Source organism: Drosophila sulfurigaster, chromosome 3 (genome assembly GCF_023558435.1).
Source record: "Drosophila sulfurigaster albostrigata strain 15112-1811.04 chromosome 3, ASM2355843v2, whole genome shotgun sequence".
NCBI classification, from domain to species: Eukaryota; Metazoa; Arthropoda; class Insecta; order Diptera; family Drosophilidae; genus Drosophila; species Drosophila sulfurigaster.
In genome coordinates this window covers 47,930,574-47,954,686 of record NC_084883.1, presented here as the reverse complement: position 1 = coordinate 47,954,686, position 24,113 = coordinate 47,930,574, and the positions used below count along the sequence as shown (strand labels likewise).

Sequence of the window (24,113 nt, the reverse complement as noted above, 5' to 3'; positions counted from 1 at the left end):
TTAATCCAAATGTTTTGGGTATTAACTTTGGTACGCCTTAGCTTGATAATATTAATTACTATGAAATAAAATATTATACATACATATGTATACGATTTATTGTAGTTTCATGCAAAGTTCTCTCAATGGCGCTCTCACACAATTTACCGATAATTTTCCCATTGGGAACTACTCGATTCAACGTAGTTCTCCATCGACTTAATATAAAGCCCCGTTCTAGCATCAATCGAGTGAGTATATCGTGTGCATTTGATCGGCGTTGGTCTTGTTATTGAAATTAAAAGTGCAATTTTAATAACGTCATAATCAGATAAAATATATTATATAAGGAAAAGTGATTCTAAAATGAAGATTATATCATTTGAAGTGATTGTGTTATCGATGACAATTATCTGTATTGTCACGCCCACTTTGGGCGTGTTGGTTGAACCATTGGAAAATACCAGTATTAAACGGCAATCAACTTACAACCTAATCTTTATTTATTAATTAACATAATTTAATTATCAACCGGATTAAGTGCAGGAAAATGATTTATTCTTTCATTCCGTCATAGATAAGTGAACATGTTTTCAGTGCAGTTTACAAGCGAATAAATATACGAGTATAAATTGTGAAAATCCGGAGCACAGGGATTGGCAACTACAAAAAAAAAAGTTTACTATGTTATGCTGTTTTCAGTTGTCAAATACTAAATGTCTTTGGAGCTACAAAATGAAAATACTAAATGGACTTATAATAATGTTTAATTAATATTTATTTGGGATATGTAGTCTAAATCATTTAAGACTTTAATTACTCAAAATACCAATTTATTTTGTACAGAGATTTTCTGGTTTAATATTTCTATTTGCTTAATTCAAGTATATATGACATACAAGATCCGATGTACAAGTCGGGACAATAGTTGTCAATCGATTCGTTCGCCTGAATGGCTGACCATCAAAAGCACTTGCAATAATTTATATAGTATAATCTTATAATCATTTCCAATAACACCTCATTGTGAAAGAAACTTGACTTTTCCTAGTTTTTTATTTCATTTAAATGCATATGTATGTGCAACAGGTTTGTTTCTATTATCATATCAAGTTTATATAATATTGTACAGATTCTCAAAGTCGACAGCAGTGCTTCTCTTTTTGCATAGTGACAAATCTGACTGAACCAGATAAAAAGGAAAAGACTCTAGGATGTACGCATGTACTATATCTTGAAAATATTTTAGAATATACGAGTAATAAATATTAGTAAGGGTCTGTGTGTCCGTATAAAACGGTGGTCCGTATAAAACGACTATTAAAGATAGATATATAATTTTCGTTGACAGCATTTGTTATGATTGCCCTCAGATAAAGTTCTGTTTTCTGTTTGCCACGACCACTTCCACCGCGAAATCAACAAAAATCGAATAACTAGCCTAAGCTAGAGTAGCGATTTTTGGTACATACAATAATAACTATTGATTTACAGTAATAATTTACTATAATAAGTATAGTATTTGGTTGCGATCAGATAAAAATTGTGGAAGTTATATTAGAAATACATTTGAATGGGCAAAATGGACTACAATAATCAATACTTAGTTGCTTTGTCTGCCAATCTGATATATTTTAAATGCATTACTAAATCAATATATCAAATCTAACGTATAATATATTTTAAGAATATTAATTTGATATATTTTAAAAATAATTCCGCACTGTTTTGATTTCATTGAAAATGGGTAACGGGTATCTCACAGTCGAGCACACATGATCGTAGCTTTCTTACTGATTTTTACACCCGCTACCCATAGGGTAGAAGGGTATTATAACTTTGTGCCGGCAGGAAATGTATGTAACAGGTAGAACGAGGCATCTCTATATATATTCTTGATCAGCGTCAACAGCCGAGACGATATAGCCATGTCCGTCTGTCTGTCTGTCCGTCTGTCCGTCTGTGTGTCTGTCCGTCCGTCCGTATGAACACCTAGATCTCAGAGACTATAAGAGATAGAGCTATAATTTTTTTTCGACAGCATTTGTTATGTTTGCACGCAGATCAAGTTTGTTTCAATTTTTTGCCACGCCCACTTCCGCCCCCGCAAATCAAAAAAATCGAATAACAAGCGTAATTTTAAAGCTAGAGTTCCGAATTTTGGTATATATAATAACTACTATAGTAGTTATGATTTCTGAAAATTTGGTTGCGATCAGATAAAAAATTGTCGAAGTTATTAAAGAAATACTTTTGTATGTGCAAAAACGCCTACTTACTAGGGGTCTTAGTTGCTTTGGCTGACAATCTGGTATATTGAGCCGTCTATGGTATATTTTGAATGCGGTACTATGCCGATATACCAAATATACCATTTGGTATTATTTTTAGGATTTTGCAGTATATTTGGTATATTTTGAGAAAATACCGCAAAATATATTTATTTTATTCAAAATGGGTAGCGGGTATCTCACAGTCGAGTACACTCGACTGTAGCTTTCTTACTTGTTTAATAGTGTGTTGATGAGTCTCGCCTAAGAAGAAATTAGACCATTACCTATTACTTTTTTAAGGTAAATACTTATTTCCATAAGTAGTTTTTCTTTAATTTTCATCGCCCGTTTGTATTCTTCAGGTACCCAACGTGGAGAGCGGTGCATAACGCCAGAATTCTTAGAAGGGACTTGTGTGCGGCTCTCTGATTGCAACCAGGAGAAAATTATAGTTGAAGGGAACTTGCTTGAATTGCGCATCAGTTGTGGTACTCGCGAAGTCAACAGGGAACCAATTGTAAGGTATTAATCTATAAGAAATATCATTGATTTGGTAAATATTTCGTGTTCTCTTCTTTAGGTATGTTGTATATCACCATTAAGTGACCCTCCTTCAACAAGTACAACAATAACCACAACCATAACTCCAATACCAGAAACGACTTTAACAACCACAACACCGGAACCAACGTCAACCACATCAATCTCATCGCTTGTGGATCTTCGATCAAACAGTTGTCTATTGGTACCCGGAGTGTATGGCGAATGCATCGGTTGGTTGATTGTTAGATTTTAGCCATGAATACCAAACATCTTTTCATTTTTATTATGCAGACATCAAGAGATGTCCGTCCATATTGAATCAGCTAAGGGAGAAGGGAAACGATCCTGAACTCGTCAAATTTATAAAAGCTTCGAATTCACTTTGTGACAACGTCGGCCAAAATGTCTGTTGTCCCACAGAGCCAGGTCCACGTCGCTTGCCCACTGAAAATGAGGGTTGTGGTGAACCAAACTTGGTCAGTTACAGGAGAATCGTGGGCGGCGATGAGGCAATGAAAGGTGCTTATCCATGGATCGCACTGCTAGGATATGGTGATATTTCCCTTTCGAAATTCAAATGTGGCGGAACTTTGATTACGGCCAGACATGTGGTGACAGCAGCTCATTGCATAAAGCACGATCTGTAAGTTGAGCTAGTCTTAAGTTGTTCAGTATCAGCATAATATACGAGTGTTATACTATACTATATGTAAAAAAACACCAAAAACGAATCACTTCCAATCTGCCATACCAATAAATACTAAAATATACCACAAAGTACATTAAGGTATAAAACATACCATTGGAGCGGCAACAAAGAAAAATTTTGTTTTGTAAATTTGTGTCCAAATTTTTTATATATAATATATACATATATTTTTTTAATGAAATTTTTAATGAGAGCCATTGGAAGCATTAAAGTTTAAATATAATTTATTTTTGTCGTTATTCATAAAGTTGTGGCAACCCCTTTCAGTTCTCGTGATCAACAAAACTCGATAACTCACGCGAGTATCGATATTACGGGAGTACATCTCCAGGAGACACACTCTCCCCTCAATAAGTTTCGTCAGCTTCGTCCGCCGTCACTGCAGAGTCTTTGCCGCTTTCATCTCCCGATCATCTTTTTAGTTTTAAATATAAGTATATAGTAATCAATAAATATAAGGCAAAGCAAATTGGTGACCCCGACGTGATCACTATATACACACGAGTACTGGTGCTTACAATGGCAAACAACGACGCCCCACAAGACGACGCCGAGGTTTTTCACGATACCGTTACTCACGGTGTTGACGCAGTTATCAACCGTGTAGCTGTGAAAATACCGCCGTTTTGGCCCGAACACCCAGAATTATGGCTATCGCAAATCGAAGCCCAATTCGTTCTGGCGGGAATAACCTCGGACGAAACGAAATTTAACACAATCCTAGCGTCAATCGAAGCACCGGTGTTGGCCCGAATTGCCGACGCCATCGTCAACCAACCACGCACAGGCAAGTACGAAAATTTGAAATCGTGCATCCTGGAACGCTTCTGCGAAAGCGAACAAAAGAAAATCCAGAAGTTAATATCGGAGACCGACCTTGGTGACAAGCGCCCCACGCAACTGCTCAACGAGTTAAACGCACTAGCCGCAAACAAAGTTCAAGAATCTTTTCTGAAAGCACTGTGGCTGCAGCGCTTACCAACACAAGTGCAAGCGATCTTGCAAGCATCGGACGCCAGCCTAGCAAACTTAGCTAAGTTGGCAGATAAAGTGATGGAAGTCGGTGATTTTCATCAGGTACGCACCATCGACGCCAAGTCGGCGCCAACCAGCAGCGCCGTTTCCGACGATCGTCTAGACCGCATCGAACAACAAATCAACGCGCTCTCCAGAAACCTTTCTCGCAAGAACAGCTTGCGAACGGATCGCAACAGCGTCATAGCTGGAGACATGTGTTGGTACCACAGCAAATTTGGTAACGCCGCCAAGAAATGTCGCCAACCATGCTCTTTTGCATCCGAACCAAAAAACTAAATCAATCTTCGGATTCGGCGGACAAATTCGAAGAAGACCACAACACAATTGCCCGCCTCGCCATCAACGACAATTTCTCCAAAACACAGTTTCTCATCGATACCGGCGCCGACATTTCAGTGATGCCACCCTGCAAAACGCAAAACTATGCTCACTCCAAAGCTTCTTTTCGCCGCCAATGGCACGAAAATACAAACCTATGGAGAAAAACGCATAGCATTGTCACTGGGATTGCGACGAAACTTCGTGTGGACTTTCGTGATAGCTGACGTCAACTGCGCTATCATCGGATCCGACTTTCTTCAACATTTTGACTTACTCGTTGATATGAAACGACGCAAACTCATCGATCGGGCTACGCTGCTGGAATCAAAATGTCACGCGCCCCAACGTAAAATCAACGCGGTTTTATCCTACGACACGAGTAACCAATACGCTACATTGCTTCACGAATATCGCGATCTCGCAACGATCAACTCGAACCGGCTGCCAGCAACATCCGAAGTAACGCACTTCATCTCGACCAACGGGCCGCCTACTCACGCCCGCGCCCGACGACTAGCGCCCGACAAACTCAAAGCTGCACAATCCGAGTTCTCCTACCTCATCGAGAAAGGAATATGCCGTCCCTCAAATAGCAACTGGTCCAGCCCTTTGCACCTGGTAAAGAAAGCAAATGGAGAGTGGCGTCCGTGCGGCGACTACCGAGCACTGAACAACGTAACCGTGCCGGATCGATATCCTATTCCGTACATACTGGATGTAACGAGCATCTTATACGGTAAGAAGATATTTTCGAAAATCGACCTGCAAAAAGCATATCACCAGATTCCTGTCGAACCACAAGATATTCCCAAAACAGCAATTATCACGCCTTTTGGGCTATTCGAATTCTTGTTCATGACGTTCGGTCTGCGCAACGCAGCGCAAACTTTTCAACGTCACATAAACAACGTCATACAAGGCCTCGACTTCGTTTTTGCTTACATCGACGACATTTTGATCGCTTCAGAATCCGAGGCGCAGCACGAGACGCACCTCCGCACAATCCTCGACCGCCTTCGGAAGGCACATCTCACCGTAAACTTTGAGAAGTGCCAATTCGGTAAGACACAACTTACATTCCTGGGACACGACATCAGCCAGCACGGCTTAAAACCATCCGAAGCCAAAGTGGAAGCCATACGGCATTTTAAAAAACCGCTTATCGCTAAAGACCTAAAAAAGTTTCTGGGTATGATTAATTTCTATAGGCCGTTTATCCCACGAGCAGCCGAGAACCAGCACATACTCCAGACGCTGATCCAAGGCAATAAAAGAACGACAAAACCCCGATACTTTGGTCTACAGAAGCCGACTACGCATTCACCGCCTGCAAGAACGAGCTTGCAAACGCTACGTTGTTGAATTACATGGCACCAAACTCACAATTAACTCTAACCACCGACGCGTCCGACGACGCTATGGGAGCCGTAGTACATCAGGTCATCAACGGGCAGACACAACCACTGGGATTCTTCTCCAGGAAATTCACATCGACGCAAAAGAAGTACAGCACCTACGATAGAGAACTGACTGCCATCTATCAGGCCGTTTTGCACTTCAAGTACGCACTGGAGGGCAGGAATTTCGTTATTTTCACCGACCACAAGCCGCTTATGTACGCCTTCAGTCAAAACAGCGAGAAAGCATCACCTCGACGCGCTCGGCAACTGGATTTTATCAGCCAATTCAGCACCGATATCCGGCACATCTCTGGAGAAGAAAACAACGTGGCTGATCTTCTCTCACGCATCGATGCCATCAAACACATAAACTTCGACGAGATGGCACTGGAACAGGAAAACGATGCGGAACTACAATCGCTACTCAAGTCTGACGCCGAAAAACCCATCTCACTAACAAAATTGTCTCTTGCAGGCTCAAACAAACAATTGTACTGCCACGTCGCCAATAACCATACACGTCCGTTTGTGCCCAAATGCCTACGCCAAACCGTGGTTGAGGCCCTACATTCGCTGAGCCATCCGGGAGTTAAGGCAACAAACAAGTTGGTCGGAAAACACTACGTTTGGCCCCGCATGGCGAAGGATGTCGCTAAAATCGTACGCTCTTGTATCCCGTGCCAGAAGGCCAAAATCCAACGTCACACCAAATCGCCACTAGGAGAGTACACCGCCAGCGACACCCGTTTCGAACACATAAATATCGACATAGTCGGCCCGCTGCCTTCATCGAACGGATACCGATACTGCCTCACGTGTATCGATCGATTCTCACGATGGCCCGCAGCAATTCCTTTAGTAGACATCAAGCAAAATCTGTAGCCAACGCACTGATATCGGGCTGGTTCGCTCAGTACGGTATTCCTCTTCACATCACAACCGATCTGGGTCGACAATTCGAGTCTACATTATTCCAAGAGCTTTCCAAAATTTGTGGTTTTAAGCACCTGCGGACGACGGCGTACCACCCACAAGCCAATGGTATGATCGAACGCTGGCACAGAACGTTAAAAGCTGCTTTAAAATGCGTCGATCCAATCAACTGGAGTAGTTCCTGCATCTAATCCTACTCGGCCTACGCACAACAATCAAAAGCGACATCGGGCTGAGCCCTGCGGAAATGGTTTATGGCACCACACTACGGGTGCCAGGCGGATTTTGCACCGAGCACACAAAACACACTGAGTCCGAGTTCACCGAGGCTCTTCAAAACCATGTCTCAACTGCCAACCACTAAGCCAGTGCACCATCATACACCGCAAGAATTTGTCCACCCGGACCTAAACCATTGTACCCACGTCTTCGTTCGAGTGGATCGAGTGAAAACCCCGTTGGAAGCAAACTACGAGGGTCCTTTCGAAGTGGTAACAAAACACGACAAATATTTTACACTCAAGGGCCACACAAAGGAAAACAAGGTTTCCATCGATCGACTTAAACCAGCTTACATCTTCAAAGACGTACCGCCTCCAACACAGGAGCAGACGACAGCGCCAACTGCTCAGACACTCGAGAAAGTGTCAAGATCAGGACGACAAATCAGATTCCCAGCAAAGTATCTTTCCCAACTGGAACTCTAGGAGGGGGGTACTGTGGCAACCCCTTTCAGTTCTCGTGATCAACAAAACTCGATAACTCACGCGAGTATCGATATTACGGGAGTACATCTCCAGGAGACACACTCTCCCCTCAATAAGTTTCGTCAGCTTCGTCCGCCGTCACTGCAGAGTCTTTGCCGCTTTCATCTCCCGATCATCTTTTTAGTTTTAAATATAAGTATATAGTAATCAATAAATATAAGGCAAAGCAAAAAGTCTTGTAATTTAATTTTATAAAGTTTGCGATTTTTGATGAGTTTAGTTTTATGCATTTTATTTTAGGTCGTTTGTGCGCCTCGGAGAGCACGATCTTTCTACCAACACTGACACTACGCACATGGACATCAACATAGTCAAGGTATTCCTCACTCCTCCACTTTATTTACTTTCCTTCTAATTAAGGGTTTCTTCCTCTTAACAGAAGGTGTCCCATTCCAATTACAATAAGACAGACGGTCGCAGCGATATAGCGATGCTTTACTTGGAACGGAACGTGGATTTTACAAATATAATGAAGCCCATTTGTTTGCCCAATTCTCTCAGCTTGCGTGCCAAGTCTTATGTGGATACAAACCCCATTGTCATTGGCTGGGGTAATACTCAAGAGTCTGGAAGAAGTGCAAAGATATTGCGTCAGCTAACGATACCCGTCCTGGAGAATTCAGTGTGCCAAAGCAGTTATAAAGCATTGAATCTAAGCTTTAGCTTGAATCAATTCGATAAAGCCGTACTTTGTGCTGGAATTTTAGCAGGCGGCCAAGACGCTTGCCAAGGGGACTCAGGTGGTCCGCTAATGACCTCCGAGCAATTAGATAATGGTGAAATCAGATTCTATCTGATTGGAATTGTTGCCTATGGTTATGGTTGTGCCAGGCCAAATATACCCGGAGTCTATACGAGCACACAGTACTTCATGGACTGGATAAACGATAAGGTGCGGGAGATGCCGTGAAAGTTCGTTTGTGTAATCTATATGCAGTAGCTTAAGTTTGAATTTATGTTAATAATAATTATACTAAAGCGCCTTTCTAGTATTTACATAAACTGTGTTCGTCTTTGTCTTGGCTCCAATCTTCCAATATCTTTAATGAGCTGCAGGTGCCCGTTTGGGAAAATGTCTTTTGCCGAGAAATTTATTGAATCGTAGTTTTACTGAGGATCAGTTTGATAGCGCCAATAGCTACATATGTAAGCTATGTGATGATGACGTTCAATCTGGCTAGCATTTAATATATATTAACTTGTTAATGCTGAAAATATTTTACTAAAATCGTGAGCTTAAAGTATTTATAAAACTATTTTTCTAGTGTATTTTTCATAAAACCGGAACGGGTGATAAAGTTGTTTGATTACAATACACTCTCTCATATAAAAGCTGTCGTAAAAGATTGAGAGAGCAATTTACTACGAGTATGTTAACTCTCTTGAGTAAAGTTCGTTAACTTGACAGTGTAACAGTATGTAAGTAATTTCTACAGAAATTATAAAACCTGTCAAATAATATAATATAGGAATATAGAGAATGTAAGATTGTCATTTTCGGAGTAATCACATTCGCTGGGGATTATTTTAATTTCACTCAGAATTAATCAATTGACTTAAAATTACTATTACAATTACATTTCTGCTGATTGGGGTTTTGTAATCTGTCTATTCTACGCGAATCGCTCTTATCTTGATCGATCTGACATTTTAATCAAATACTTAGAACCACTTTATCCCCATCAAATGTTAAACACACGCATTAGTTGCGTTAACTTAAGTTGTCGGCAAATTTATTATCATTTTGATTGTGATTAAATTAAATTAAATGTTTTATATCCTAGATAATTTGGCTTTAAGTCAACTAATAACCTGCAACTTAATCCAAATATTTTGGGTATCAACTATGGTACGCTTTAGTTTGAAAATATTAGTCACAGTCCAATTTCTGTAACGGCTTTTTTGAAAAGTGAAAAATGGTAACAATTTCTACATGATGATCATTAAAATTGTTTGGTGAATATATAAAATGCGACTTATTAATTACTGTGAAATAAAATATTATACATACATATGTATACGATTTATTGTAGTTACACTCAAAGTTCTCTCAATGGCGCTCTCACACAATTTACCGATAATTTTCCCATTGGGAACTACTCGATTCAACGTAGTTCTCCATCGACTTAATATAAAGCCCCGTTCTAGCATCAATCGAGTGAGTATAGCGTGCGCATTTGATCGGCGTCGGTCTTGTTATTGAAATTAAAAGTGCAAGTTTAATAACGTCATAATCAGAATAGATTCAGAGATTGCAATTCTATTAGTGTTTAGTCATATAAGTAAGAGAGATTCAAAAATGATGATTAGATCATTTGAAGTGATTGTATTATCAATGGCAATTATCTCTATTGCCACGCCCGCTTTGGGGCAGTTCTTTGGACGATTGGAAGGTACCAGTATTAAACGGAAATCAGCTTACAACTCATCTTTATGTAGTCATCAACCGGATTATAAATTATTATACCCGCTACCCATAGAGTAGAAGGGTATTAAAACTTTGTGGAGGCATCTCCGACCCTATAAAGTATATAAATATATTTTTGAACAGCATCGATACTCGAGACGATCTAGCCATGTCCGTCTGTCCGTATGAAACACTGGAGATACTTAGACTTTTTCGACAACATTTTTGATGTTTGCACGCAGATGAAGTTTGCTTCAAATTTTTGCTACGCCCACTTCCGTCCCCGCAAATAAACAAAAATCGAATAAAAAGTGTAATTTTAAAACTAGAGTCGCTACAATAATAACTTACTAGGGGTCTTATATGCTTTGGATGACAATCTGGCATATTTTGCAGTCTATAGTATATCTTGAATGTAGTTTTACTACAGGAGTACTTTTAGAATTTTTATACCCGCTACCCATAGGGTAGAAGGGTATTATAACTTTGTGCCGACAAGAAATGTATGTAACAGGTAGAAGGAGGCATCTCCGACACTATAAAGTATATATATTCTTGATCAGCGTCAACAGCCGAGACGATATAGCCATGTCCGTCTGTCCGTATGAACACCTAGGTCTCAGAGACTATAAGAGATAGAGCTATAATTTTTTTTCGACAGCATTTGCAATGTTTGCACGCAGATCAAGTTTGTTTCAAATTTTTGCCACGCCCACTTTCGCCCACGCAAATCAAAAAATCGAATAACAAGCGTAATTTTAAAGCTTAAGCTGCGAATTTTGGTACATACAATAATTACTATAGTAGTTATGATTCATAGAAATTTGGTTGCGATCAGATAAAAATTGTGGAAGTTATTAAAGAAATTCTTTTGTATGGGCAAAAACGCCTACTTACTAGGGTCTGAGTTGCTTTGGCCGACAATCTGGTACATTGTGCCGTCTATGGTATATTTTGAATAGTGTACTATATCGATATACCAAATATACCATTTGGTATATTCTCAGTATTTTTAGTATATTTGCAGTATATTCGGTATATTTTGAGAACAATCCCGCAAAATATATTGCTTTTAATCAAAGCGGGTATCTCACAGTCGAGTACACTCGACTGTAGCTTTCTTACTTGTTTAAAGTATTTTTGTGGCATATTATTGTAGTATATTTTGAAAATATTACCGTAATATTTTGATTTTATTCAAAATGGATAGTGGGTTTCTCACAGTCCAGCACACTCGACTGTAGTTATCTTACTTGTTTTTTTTCGTTTCGTCATAGATAAGTGAACATATTTGCAGTGCTGCTTGTTAGCCAATAAATATATAAAATGCTACCGGTTTATAGACATGTTAGAAAGCGAATATAATCATTTATATATTCTTATTATCATTTTTAATTATAAGTAGCTGCATCTCATTGTAAATAGAAGAAACTTGTTTCTTCTTTCATTTAAATACATATGTAAGTTCAAAAAATCTTTGTTCCTATTATCATCTCAAGTTAGGGGATTTACTATATATTACACAGATTCCCAAAGTCGACAGCAGTGCTTGACGCCCGAACACCATCTTGGGACTTGTGTGGCGCTCAGCGATTGCCCTCAGGTGACAGAAGTCTACAATTTTAGAGACGATCGCGTAGGCACACAATATGTGCTCGCCTTGCACCGCAGTTGTGGAACGCGGAGTGTCAACGGGGATCCAATTGTAAGAGATTAATCTATCACATATATAATTTACTTATTCGCGTACTCTTCTTTAGGTCTGTTGTACGAGATCCACGACGAAGTCCCAGATAGATCCAACCCCAAATCCAGATATAACAAACTTAATACTATTACTGACTTCAAAAACACCAAGGACATACTCAAGTACTGTCGCCAAAATTAAAAGTTCTAGCTATTATAGTCTCTAAGATTTACCTGTGAACCCTGAAGGAGATTTTTCCTTCTGTATAGTCACAATATTATAAAACACTTCTGCAAAAATTATATACGTAATAGGAAAGTTGAGCAAATTCCGATTCAGATAAATAAATAGGAAAAGACTCTAGGATGTAGGCATGTTATTGTAAATATCTTGAGATACAATAAATATTAGTCAGGGTTATTAAATATTTAGAGCTATTTGATATTAGTAATCTCAATATATTATCAGAATTAAAAAAATATTTCTTGAAGATTGGTTGCGTTCTCTAGATAGTATTCGATACGTAATTTTCTTTTTGTATTACCATATTCGTCTGTCTCTCCGTATTAAAACCAGCTGGGATCTTTCTTTTATTATTTTCTTTTCCACCTAAGAATAAATTAGACCATTACTTGTTACATTTTAAATGTTAATATTATCATCTTAAGTTAGGGGATTTATATTACACAGATTTCCAAAGTCGACAGGAGTGCTTCACGCCCGAATACTATCGAGGGACTTGTGTGGGGCTCAGCTATTGCCCCCAGGTGACAGAAGACTACAATTTTAGACACGATCGCGTAGGCACACAATATGTGCTCTTCTTGCACCGCAATTGTGGAACGCGGAGTGTCAACGGGGATCCAATTGTAAGGGATTAATCTATAAGAAATATCATTGATTTGGCTAATATATTGTGTTCGCTTATTTAGGTATGTTGTACAAGACCAAGCACAACAACACCGACAACAATACCTCCAATACCAGAAGCGATCTCAACAACAACAACAACCACAACAACCACAACACCACAACCAACCTCAACAACCACAACAACCAGAAAACCAGAACAAACCTCATCCACATCAATCTCACCGCCTATAGATCTTCGGTTAAACAGTTGTCTATTGTCACCTGGAGTATATGGAGAATGCATCGGTTAGTTAATTTTTATATTTTAGCCATGAAAACCAAACATCTTTTGATTTTTATTTTGCAGACATCAAGAGATGTCCCTCCATATTTAATCAGCTAAAAGCTAAGGGAAACGATCCTGAACTAGTCAAATTTATAAAAGCTTCGAATTTACTTTGCGACAACGTCGGCCAAAATGTCTGTTGTCCCACAGAGCCAGGTCCGCGTCGCTTGCCCACTGAAAAAGAGGGTTGTGGTGAACCAAACTTGGTCAGTTTTAGGAAAATCGTGGGCGGCGATGAGGCAATGAAAGGTGCTTATCCATGGATCGCACTGCTAGGGTATGGTGATATTTCCTTTTCGACCTTCAAATGTGGCGGAACTTTGATTACGGCCAGACATGTGGTGACAGCAGCTCATTGCATAAAGGATAATCTGTAAGTTGAGCTAGACTTAAATTGTTATTCCTTAATCCTTATTTTTATACCCGGTACCCATAGACTATTGTAACTTTGTGCCTTCAGTAAAGAGGAAGAATTTATTTTGTATGAGCAAAAACGCTTACATAGTTGCTTAAGCTTACAATCTGGTATATTTATATCAATATACCTAATTTAGACTTTAGTATATTTTAGTATTTTTTCTTATTTGTTCTACATCAACATTATTAATTCAAGAAGTTGATTAGATGTTACAAAACAAACTAGAAAGTTAAAATAGTTTGAAAGTGGTATTAACGTTAATATATATATTATATATTATATATTATATATTATATATTATATATTATATATTATATATTATATATTATATATTATATATTATATATTATATATTATATATTATATATTATATATTATATATTATATATTATATATTATTTATTATATATTATATATTGTATATTATATTATATATCATTATTAAAATCTACCATACCAATAAATACTAAAATATACCGAATAGGAAATTTGTTATAAAAATATACCATAACAGCAGCAGCTGCAGATTTCTTCAATAGAAAAATGTTTCGTGAATAACATCTAAGTTTGTATCCACATTTTGTAATTATTCGCATATAATATTATATATTTATACCCGCTACCCATAGGGTAGAAGGGTATTTTATAACTTTGTGACGGCAGGAAATGTGTGTAACAGGTAAAAGGAGGCATCTCCGACCCTAAAAAGAATATATATTCTTGATCAGCGTCAACAGCCGAGACGATCTAGCCATGTCCGTCTGTCTGTCTGTCTGTCCGTCCGTCCGTATGAAGGACTAGATCTCAGAGACTATAAGAGATAGAGCTATAATTTTTTTTCGACAGCATTTGTTATGTTTGCACGCAGATCAAGTTTGCTTCAAATTTTTGCCATGCCCCCTTCCGCCCCCGAAAATTAAATAAAATGGAATAACAAGCGTAATTTTAAAGCTAGAGTTGCGAATTTTGGTATATACAATAACTACTATAGTAGGTATGATTCCTGAAAATTACGATCAGATTAAAATTGTCGAAGTTATTAAAGAAATACTTTTGTATGGGCAAAAACGCCTACTCACTAGGGGTCTTAGTTACTTTGGCTGACAATCCGTCTATGGTATATTTTCAATGCGGTACTATATCGATATACAAAATATACCGCTTGGTATATTTTTTAGTATTTTTGCAGAATATTCGGTATATTTTGAGAAAAATACCGCAAAATATAAATCTTTTATTCAAAATGGGTAGCGGGTATCTCACAGTCGAGTATACTCGACTGTAGCTTTCTTACTTGTGTTATTATATATAGTTGGAATATTAAATTAGTTTAGACTCTTTATTTTAGCTCGTTTGTGCGCCTCGGAGAGCACGATCTTTCTACCGACACTGACACTACGCACATGGACATCAACATAGTCAAGGTAAGTACTTTTTACTCCTCCACTTTATTTACTTTGATTCTAATTAAGGTTTCTTCCTCTTAACAGAAGGTGTCCCATTCCAATTACAATAAGACAGACGGGCGCTGCGATATAGCGATGCTCTACTTGGATCGCAATGTGGAGTTTACAAATATAATGAAGCCCATTTGTTTGCCCAACTCTCCCAGCTTGCGTGCCAAGTCTTATGTGGATACAAACCCCATTGTCATTGGCTGGGGTAATACTCAAGAGTTTGGAAGAAGTGCAAAGATATTGCGTCAGCTAATGATACCCGTTTTGGAGAATTCAGTTTGCCAAAACAGTTATAAAGCATTGAATCTAAGCTTTAGCTTGAATCAATTTGATAAAGCCATTCTATGTGCTGGCACTTTAGCTGGTGGCAAAGACTCTTGCCAAGGGGACTCAGGTGGTCCGCTAATGACATCCGAGCAATTAGATAATGGTGAAATCAGATTCTATCTTATTGGAATTGTTGCCTATGGTTATGGTTGTGCCAGGCCAAATTCACCCGGAATCTATACGAGCACACAATACTTCATGGACTGGATAAACGATAAGGTGCGGGAGATGTCATGAACTGAAACTGAAAGTTCGTTTGTCTAATCTATATGCAGTAGCTTACATTCGAATTGATGTAAATAATAATTATACTGAAGCGCATTTCTAATATTTACATAAACTGTGTTCCTCTTTGTCCTTGGCTTTGTTCTCATGACCTCAACGCGATTTAATCCCTGAGCCGAATGCTTGGACGCAGCACCTTTAAGACTTATGCAAATAAGGGCAAAAGAAAGAGAAGAGTTCGGTTCGGAGCGCTTCGGTTCGGTTAATCAATCATGCTTGGTAATGATCTCGCCAAGACATTGAGGGGTTGTTCAACCTTAAGGGTAAATGCGTGTACTCCAGACATGAGCTGCATTTAAATTGTAGTAAGACACAAAGGAAGTTAAATATAATCTGCGGTCTTCTATTGCATCTTTTGGCGCCAACTCACGATTTCCCCCTTTGGCATAGCTGCATTTCCTTTACTGATTTGCCTACATAGCCACATATGGCATGTGTCTATTGTAGGTGGATCCTTTTAGCCTGATTACAATCACGCAGATGCTTGAAGGTCAGTTCCCCTAACAGTTTCTTTGAATTTTCAATTAATCTGGTACAACACAACATTATTTCTATTTTATCATCAGGATCAAATTTGCATATGAAATTAGAAATTTGCATGCGAAATACGATTTGCAATTTCACTAAAGAATGGTTGAGTGTGAGGGTAAGGGTGTAAATTTCATCATTAGCTGAAATATCCTTATTGACAGCATTTGCGAAAAAGGCAGAGGATCGCAGGGTCACAGGGTTGCCCAGATTGCGAAATAACATTAGTAAGATCGGCATCAGCATCAACAGTCAAGAGGCTTACAAAGGAACAACCCACAAATCGTAGATCACTAATAAAAACACAATTGAGGAGGGCGCAAAATAGACCGCAATTGTTTGCCCATTGTTAGTTGAACAATTCCGAGAGTAATTCGCAAATCGAGTCAATCGATAGTGAGTGTTAAAATTGAAGAAGAGCATGCTCCCCATAAGTCAAGTAAAGTAATTGATAGATTGTGATAAATATCAAAAATTTTCAATATTCTTTGTCAAGTTTTATGACTTCTTTTAATAATGTTCTCATTTAAAGTATGTAATCATCATAAATGTGTTGAGGTTTGGTTTATTTTTTTATATTCGCTACCCCTGTGCTGTTAAAGTTTTTTGAATATGCTGTAAAGATTCTTCACTTAGTAAAGAAAAGATTAAAAACACTCTGATTGAAAGTAATACTTTATTCAACTGTACCAAATTGATTCATGACTCCTAAGAAGCAACACAGGTGACCAGTCCAAAAAGCTGTTCATCTTTCTTTACAGTTCAGCGACAAGGTGAGCGAGTTATTAGCAACTTCATGATCATTTGTGTTCACTTTGATCATCATGAGTAACCAATATTCTTTACATTCTTTCTGCAGGGGATTCCAGTGGACCGCATGCGATGCTGCAGGTCAGTTTCGCATCAATGACTCATTACTAAATTCTGTAACCAGTTTTGGGTCAACTTTTGATTAGCCCGGTTCCCCTCAAGGTGGTTTGGTTTGTTTGCACTACACTAATTGTATCGGGGGGAACTCTTAAAACGGAAGCCAAAAACAATGTGTGCGATTCATTCGCAAATTGTTTACACAAGCAACTCTTAAGTTTATATCATGCTCATGCCTAAAGTTTAAAAGCCAACGTTAACTTTCTTTTTGGTATTTTGAATAAGGAATATAACATATTTATAATTTATAAAATTTAAAAAGAGCCTTGATGTGAATTTTGATCAAGATAAGTTCAGCATGTTTCTTATGGAAGGTATTGCGAATTGGGCTCGTTATTAAATGGACAAAGGATAAAAAATAAAGGAAACATTTAAAATGCAAATAATATTTACGAATTTTCTTTTTAACTACAAAACATGTTAATTATAACGGCACGCGTGTCACTTTATAAATACTTTGTTTAAGCACCTTAATAGAAGTATAATGAGAATTAATGGAAATGACAAACTGAGTTGGTGCTCAAAACCGGAAAGTGCATTAAATTATTATATTAGTACATTAATCAATTCTAGGTAAAAGTACAGATGTTGTCATAAAATAGACAAGTGTGTTACGACAACGATTTGGATTAAAGTCCGCCAACTCAATGGGTGGGCGTAGTATTAGTAATGAAACTATAGTAAATGGAATGACTTGAAGCCGGAATCAGGATCAGGAATACCCGAAAGTCAGCACCTTGGCGACATTCCAAAAAGATATTCGTCATCGCCTATAGAATTAACAATTCTTTTGGAGCGATTGCATTGAACGCATAACAATTGGGCGGCAAACGATTCGAAATTCCAGGCAGATGCCATTGCAACTACATCGATGACGAAAGCTATTCTAATCTATCAATCATTTTTAACTATTTGTACACTGACTGCAAATGCATTTTGCAATTGTAATAATAAACACTTTTAAAACACATTCCAATCTACAATTAAGCTGTCTAGGCAAAGTGACAACTTCATAAATTCTACCGACAACCGAACTGAGTCTGTTTAAAATAACACTATTTATAAACATTTATGGATTCTTCTTATTAAACTACTTGACTCACACTGAAATTCTTATAAAATTGACAATGACAAACCGTCGACCGTCGACCGTCGCGTCAACATTTTGTCGCATCCGTCTTGGCTCCAAATTCGAGTGTAATGACACTATAAACCTTGACAATTTCCATAAGTTGATATTTTAATACACTTACCGAAGGTAAGTTTCGAACTATTGAAGAGACTTATATCAAATTTATAAAATTTGCTGTACATAATATAGAATAGAATTGCGCAGTGTATGAAGATAATTTTTTGCCCTATATAAACTGGATTGCTTTTATAGCAATTCCAGATTTGATTACTTGTTTAAAAGATGTTTATAAGATACACTTAAAAGAATTGTCTTTCTTTACAGTTAGTGTATATTGTTGGTGCTGCTTCAATTGAATTGCCAAATCAAGCAGCAAGGGTATTTAAAGTTAAACTTGTAATAATTACAGATTCTAGTTGGGTAATCAAATTGACTTTGTATATGGTGTTATGTAAGTAGTGTCAATGATAGTCTAATTAACACATAGCTCAAGTAATTGTAATTTAGTTGCGCTATTATATCCATTTATATTTATGAAGGTTTTATTTATGCATACGTATAATTTGCATTTGATTTGTCATCAATGTAATAATTCAAAGCTTTAATTTGGTGATTTTTTATACCCTCTGCATGTTTACGGAAAGAGTTTCATAATTTGGTGAAAGTGAATGTAACAATGTAAGAACTTAAGGTGCATTGTCAACATATTTTAGAAGAGTTTTAATAACTAGTTTAGTTTAGTTTAAGATCGGTTCATCTGTTTATCTCAAGTCTTAATAGCTGAAATCAAATCAGCTTATTCAACTTATTTCTTTGCACTTTACACAGGGTATCTCATAGTCTTGAACTCTGGTCCCTTGTATTCTTACTGGTTTATAATTGATATAGTTAGACGCTCTCGATTCCCATTCGCACAAAGCTGTCATCATGATAATTTTCCCATTGCGAACAACTTTCGTCGGCGTCGCCGTCGTCGACATCGACATCGTCATCGTTGTTGTCGCTTAGTTGGCGATCGGCTGCATATAAAGCCCCGTTCTGGCAGCGATCGGGCGAGTAAACAGCGTCGTGATTTGGTCACGTAAAGCATCGGGCATCGGGCGTCGGGCATCGCAATCAAATTCGACAACAGAAAACTGCCCAAAGCGCGAAAGACGCGCTCAGTCTGATAACGTGCGGCAAGCCGTGAACAACGTGTTCGCGCTGAATCGATCGATTTGTACGATTACGGTTAAAAAGTGTGTGCGTGTTTGTGAGAGAGAGATTTACGGGTTTTGCCCCAAAATGAAATCAGTGCCAAGTGCTGTGATTACGTTAGTGCTCGTCTGCTTTGCCACGCCCACACGCGGCCAATTCAATTTCAACCGGCAAGGTATGTGAGAATTAGGGGAATACTTTTTCCAAATGAAACGCTTGCTGCTTCTCGCATTTGTTGCGTACTTCACAGCTTCTATTTAATTACTAACTAACATTAAGAACATCTCGACGTGCACAAAAACAACAAAAACAATAGCAACAACAACAAACAAGTGAATAAAGTTGCTGTGTTTACGCCTGAGAAACCAGTTCTCGAGTGTATCGTAAAAATATTTTAATATATTAGCAAATGATTACAGCAACAACAAATAACAACAACAACAATATCAATAAGAAACATTCAAATTTAAATTACAAAGCGAATAAGTTTTTGATTATTTTCCGTTTTGTTTTCGATTTTTGTATTTTGTGAATTTCTAAGTGGCAAGTTCGTTGCCTAAGTCTTTTGTTTTTTTTAATTTTTTTTTTGCATTTCGATCCAAACACAAGTTTGATTTGCGTTTTTCGTTCGCCTTTCGAAACTCGTCTCGGGGAATTGGCAAAAAATAATATATACATACTTAAATATGTAATTAAATATATGTACTTATTTTTGTTGTTGTTAATTTTTTTTTTGGCGTTGCGCTTCAAGTTCAAAACTGAGGAGAAACCAGTCATTGTCAGTGTCATTGCAAACTCGCCCCAAGGTCGATTGACCCAGAGATGTTTCCTTAGAGCGACAGTTTTTGACTTGAATTCAATAGATTTATGTATTTCAATCACGTGTTTTTTGGGCTTATGACTGCAATTTGTGAATACGAAAAGAGACAGAGGGCAGACAGCATATCAAGTATTTCGTGGATTTCGTTCATTACTGTCAAAGCTTTTGAGGAGTATAAGAAACTGCTAATACAACTTATAGAACACATTCAATGTAGAGAGATAAAAAGAAGACAATAATTTTAGTTAATTTAGTGGGAAATATTTAATCACTAAATTTATATTAGTAACAAATCTTTTTGGGGGTCTAAGAAACTACTTCTACAACCTTTATTTTTCGTTCACTTAGAACACATTATTAATAACAAGTGAACAAATATTTTCCACGAAATTAACTCAAATTTTTCTTTCCATTTCGACCTTTATCACGCTACGTTTTCAATGCGAATATTTTCACTTCAAATAAATTAAATTACATCATTTATTTGAAGTGAAAATATTCGCATTGAAATACTTCGCATTTTTCTTTGGTTTAATTAAACAAAAGTCATTGTCAGAATTTAAAATTTAATTGAATTTCTGTAAAATTAAAACTTCAAAGTCTTAATTGAAATGCTATTTGTCAAGCGATATATTTGAATTTTAGGTGCAATATATTGAATTAAAAACAAAAAAATGTTAAAATGTAAATGGAGATACAGTTTGTTCCTTTTTGCACATTGCAACATTTGTCTACTTTTTCACTTACATTTTGTCGACTCGAAAGAAGTTTAATCAGAGCTACAACCTCTTCCCTTCTTCTTACTGTGGAAGTCTTCCAGTTGACAGAATTCAAAATTTAATTGAATTTCTTAAAAATTAAAACTTCAAAGTCTTGATTGAAATGCTATTTGTTAAAACTTCATGCGATAGGCTTGAAGTTTAGGTGCTATATATAAAATTAAAAACAAAGAATGTAGAAATATAAATGAACTTAAAATGATCTTTCTGCATATCTGCAAAATTTGTCTAACATTGTTTCTCGCTTACATTTTGTCGACTCGAAACAAGTTTAATCAGAGCTACAACCTCTTCCCTTCCCCTTAGTGCGTCAGAACTGCATTACTCCCGAGAACTATTATGGCAGCTGTGTGGCATTGAGCTACTGTCCCCAGGTGGCGGAAGTCTTCCAGTTGACCGACAGACGAACGGCCGAGAATTATGTGTTTGCATTGCAACGCAGCTGCGGCACACGCAACATCAACAGGGATCCAGTGGTAATGGTTCATCATCCAATGCTTCTTCTCTATTCATCTGTGCTATCTGTACTAAGCTTTCGCTAAACTTTTTCGATTAGGTTTGCTGCACTAGACCGATTTCTGCTCCCGTTACAGAGCGACCCACGAATCCATTCTTCCCACCCACTGATGGCGGATTTGTGGGACCACAGCCAGTGCCAACTTCAGCGCCGAACAATAATCCCTTCTTCAGGTCGACGACACAGAGACCCACAACAGCTGCGCCAACAACATCTGCTCCTGTGACTTCTGCTCCCATCGTGGAGCAACGTGGCACCAGCTGTCGCATTCCTCCGAACAAACTTGGCGAATGCGTTGGTAAGTTACACATATCATAAATAAATTTCTTGATTTTATTAATCATTGTTTTCGCTGTAGATATCAAGAGCTGTCAACCCATTCTCAGTGAACTTTTGGTGAAGCGCAACGATCCCGAGTTTGCTAAATATGTAAAGGCTTCGAATTTGATCTGCGGCCAAATTGGCACCAATGTCTGTTGTCCCACTGGACAAACGGAGGCGACACGTGCTCCGATTAAGCCCAAGAACAGCGACGCGATTCCACGTAGTTTGTTCACTGTGGAGGATGGTTGTGGCTACACTTTGACGACCAACAAGAAGATCGTTGGTGGCGTCGTCTCCAAGAAAGGTGCCTGGCCCTGGATTGCTTTGCTTGGTTACGATGATGGATCCTCGTCGCCGTTTAAGTGTGGTGGCACCTTGATCACGGCCAGACACGTTGTGACAGCAGCTCATTGTATTCGAGAAGATCTGTAAGTTGATGTTATACAGTTTCTACTCTCTTCTATACTAATTCGATTGATTATTTTAGCACCTTTGTGCGCCTGGGCGAACATGATCTGAGCGATGACACAGAGGCCGGTCATGTTGACATAAATATAGCCAAAGTAAGTTCACAAGAAAAGAAAAGTGCTTAAGTCAAGAAAACAAATGTTGAATCCAGTCGTTACATTTTTAAACCGAAAGTAAACTTTTACAATTGGTTAAGTCCCGATTGTTTAGAGAAATGCAGGCATATAACATATTCGGATTTGTAGATTGCAAATATGTCAACATTTAACACTTTAAGAATAATATTAAATCAAGCCCAAACATTACTAAATTTAGGTTGTTTAAAGTAAATTAAAAAATTTATTTAAATATTTTTAAATATTATACCCTCTACACATAAGTTAGAAGAGTATAAAATTATTGTGTCTCCAGGAAATGTATGTAACAAACAGAAGGAAAAAAAATATCCTACTATAGTATATTAGCGTCAATAGCCGAGACAATACAGCAAAGTCCATTAGTCCATTTGTCTGTCTGTCCGTCTGTCCATAGGAATCACTGGATCTCAGAGACTATAATAGATAGAGCTATAACATTTTTTCGACAGCATTTGTTATGGTCTTTATGGCATATTTTGAATGTACTACTATATTATTTTTATTCACAATGGGTAGCGGGTATCTCAAAGACGAGCACACTCGACTGTAGCTTTCTTACTTGTTATATATTTAGTTACGCTTACTAGTTAACTTGATTTTTTTTGTTAAAGGGACTAACAATATTCGCTCTATAAATTGATAATTTTTTTTAAAGATATTTTGATTGAAATAATTAACAACAAATTTCTTATATTTCAAAAATTTGAGTTCCGGAAAATTTTGATGATCGAATTATATATAATACAATATATTTTTAGATTGAAATTTTAATTTTTTTTGCCTTAAGATCAAAAAGTTCCTAAACTTAAGATTGTAATCAAATCTTTAGAGCCTAATATTTCTCACTGTGTAATGTTTAATCTTTAGCCAACTAAAGTTTCTCTCTCTTCTCCTTAGAAAGTCTCCCATCCCGAGTACAATCGACGCAATGGCCGCAGCGACATTGCAATGCTCTATTTGGAACGCAACGTGGAGTTAACATCGCTAATCCTCCCAATTTGTATGCCCAGCACACCAAGTTTGCGTGCCAAGTCCTATGTGGGCACACTTCCGTTTGTCATTGGCTGGGGCAAGACGCAGGAGGGAGGCGAATCGGCCACCGTGTTGAATGAACTGATGATACCCGTTATGGACAATGAGGTTTGCCGCAGTAGTTATGAGAAATTGAATCGTTACTTCAGCGAGGATCAGTTCGACAAAGCTGTCCTCTGCGCTGGCGTCCTCTCTGGCGGCAAGGATACGTGTCAGGGTGACTCGGGTGGACCTCTAATGACGTCCGAGGGTGGTGGCGTTCAAATGCGATTCTATCTGATTGGCATTGTGTCCTATGGCGTGGGCTGTGCCAGGCCAGAGGTGCCGGGAGTCTATACGAGTGTGCAGTACTTTATGGACTGGATAATCGAAAAGGTGCAGGATACGCCCTGAACTTTGTAATTTTTCGAAGTTCGTTGCCCTAGTCTAACATCTCATGTACTTACTTACCTAAATAATATTTACATCTATTGTGAAAGTCTGCGTTTTTATTGTATGGAATTCTTAGAC

The 24,113-nt window shown here is 37.9% G+C and overlaps 3 protein-coding genes across 6 annotated transcripts; all 3 read left to right on the top strand.

Annotated features, from left to right (window-relative positions):
• Window positions 1-248: 248 nt before the first annotated feature.
• On the top strand, window positions 249-8,891 carry LOC133845866 (venom serine protease Bi-VSP-like). Its single transcript, XM_062280486.1, has 6 exons — window positions 249-445; window positions 2,615-2,769; window positions 2,833-3,025; window positions 3,087-3,438; window positions 8,204-8,279; window positions 8,343-8,891. Exons 1-6 carry the CDS (start codon window positions 346-348, stop codon window positions 8,871-8,873), a joined length of 1,407 nt encoding a protein of 468 aa, XP_062136470.1. The 5' UTR covers window positions 249-345; the 3' UTR covers window positions 8,874-8,891.
• Window positions 8,892-10,127: 1,236 nt separating this feature from the next.
• LOC133845862 (venom serine protease Bi-VSP-like) lies at window positions 10,128-15,797 on the top strand. Of its 3 annotated transcripts, none has more exons than XM_062280481.1 (8): window positions 10,128-10,356; window positions 11,897-12,075; window positions 12,131-12,239; window positions 12,748-12,926; window positions 12,990-13,215; window positions 13,277-13,628; window positions 15,022-15,097; window positions 15,164-15,797. In XM_062280481.1, exons 1-8 carry the CDS (start codon window positions 10,263-10,265, stop codon window positions 15,692-15,694), a joined length of 1,746 nt encoding a protein of 581 aa, XP_062136465.1. In that variant the 5' UTR covers window positions 10,128-10,262; the 3' UTR covers window positions 15,695-15,797. The 3 variants fall into 3 exon arrangements, with proteins under 3 accessions (XP_062136465.1, XP_062136464.1, XP_062136466.1); XM_062280480.1 differs by having other exon boundaries at window positions 12,730-12,926; XM_062280482.1 differs by lacking the exons at window positions 12,131-12,239; window positions 12,748-12,926.
• A 3,598-nt stretch (window positions 15,798-19,395) lies between these two features.
• LOC133845864 (venom protease) lies at window positions 19,396-24,081 on the top strand. Of its 2 annotated transcripts, XM_062280484.1 has the most exons (6): window positions 19,400-19,701; window positions 21,432-21,601; window positions 21,682-21,940; window positions 22,001-22,394; window positions 22,454-22,529; window positions 23,469-24,081. In XM_062280484.1, the coding sequence occupies exons 1-6, from the start codon at window positions 19,614-19,616 to the stop codon at window positions 23,994-23,996; spliced, it is 1,515 nt and encodes a 504-aa protein (XP_062136468.1). In that variant the 5' UTR covers window positions 19,400-19,613; the 3' UTR covers window positions 23,997-24,081. The 2 variants fall into 2 exon arrangements, with proteins under 2 accessions (XP_062136469.1, XP_062136468.1); XM_062280485.1 differs by lacking the exon at window positions 21,432-21,601 and having other exon boundaries at window positions 19,396-19,701; window positions 21,719-21,940.
• Window positions 24,082-24,113: the final 32 nt, after the last annotated feature.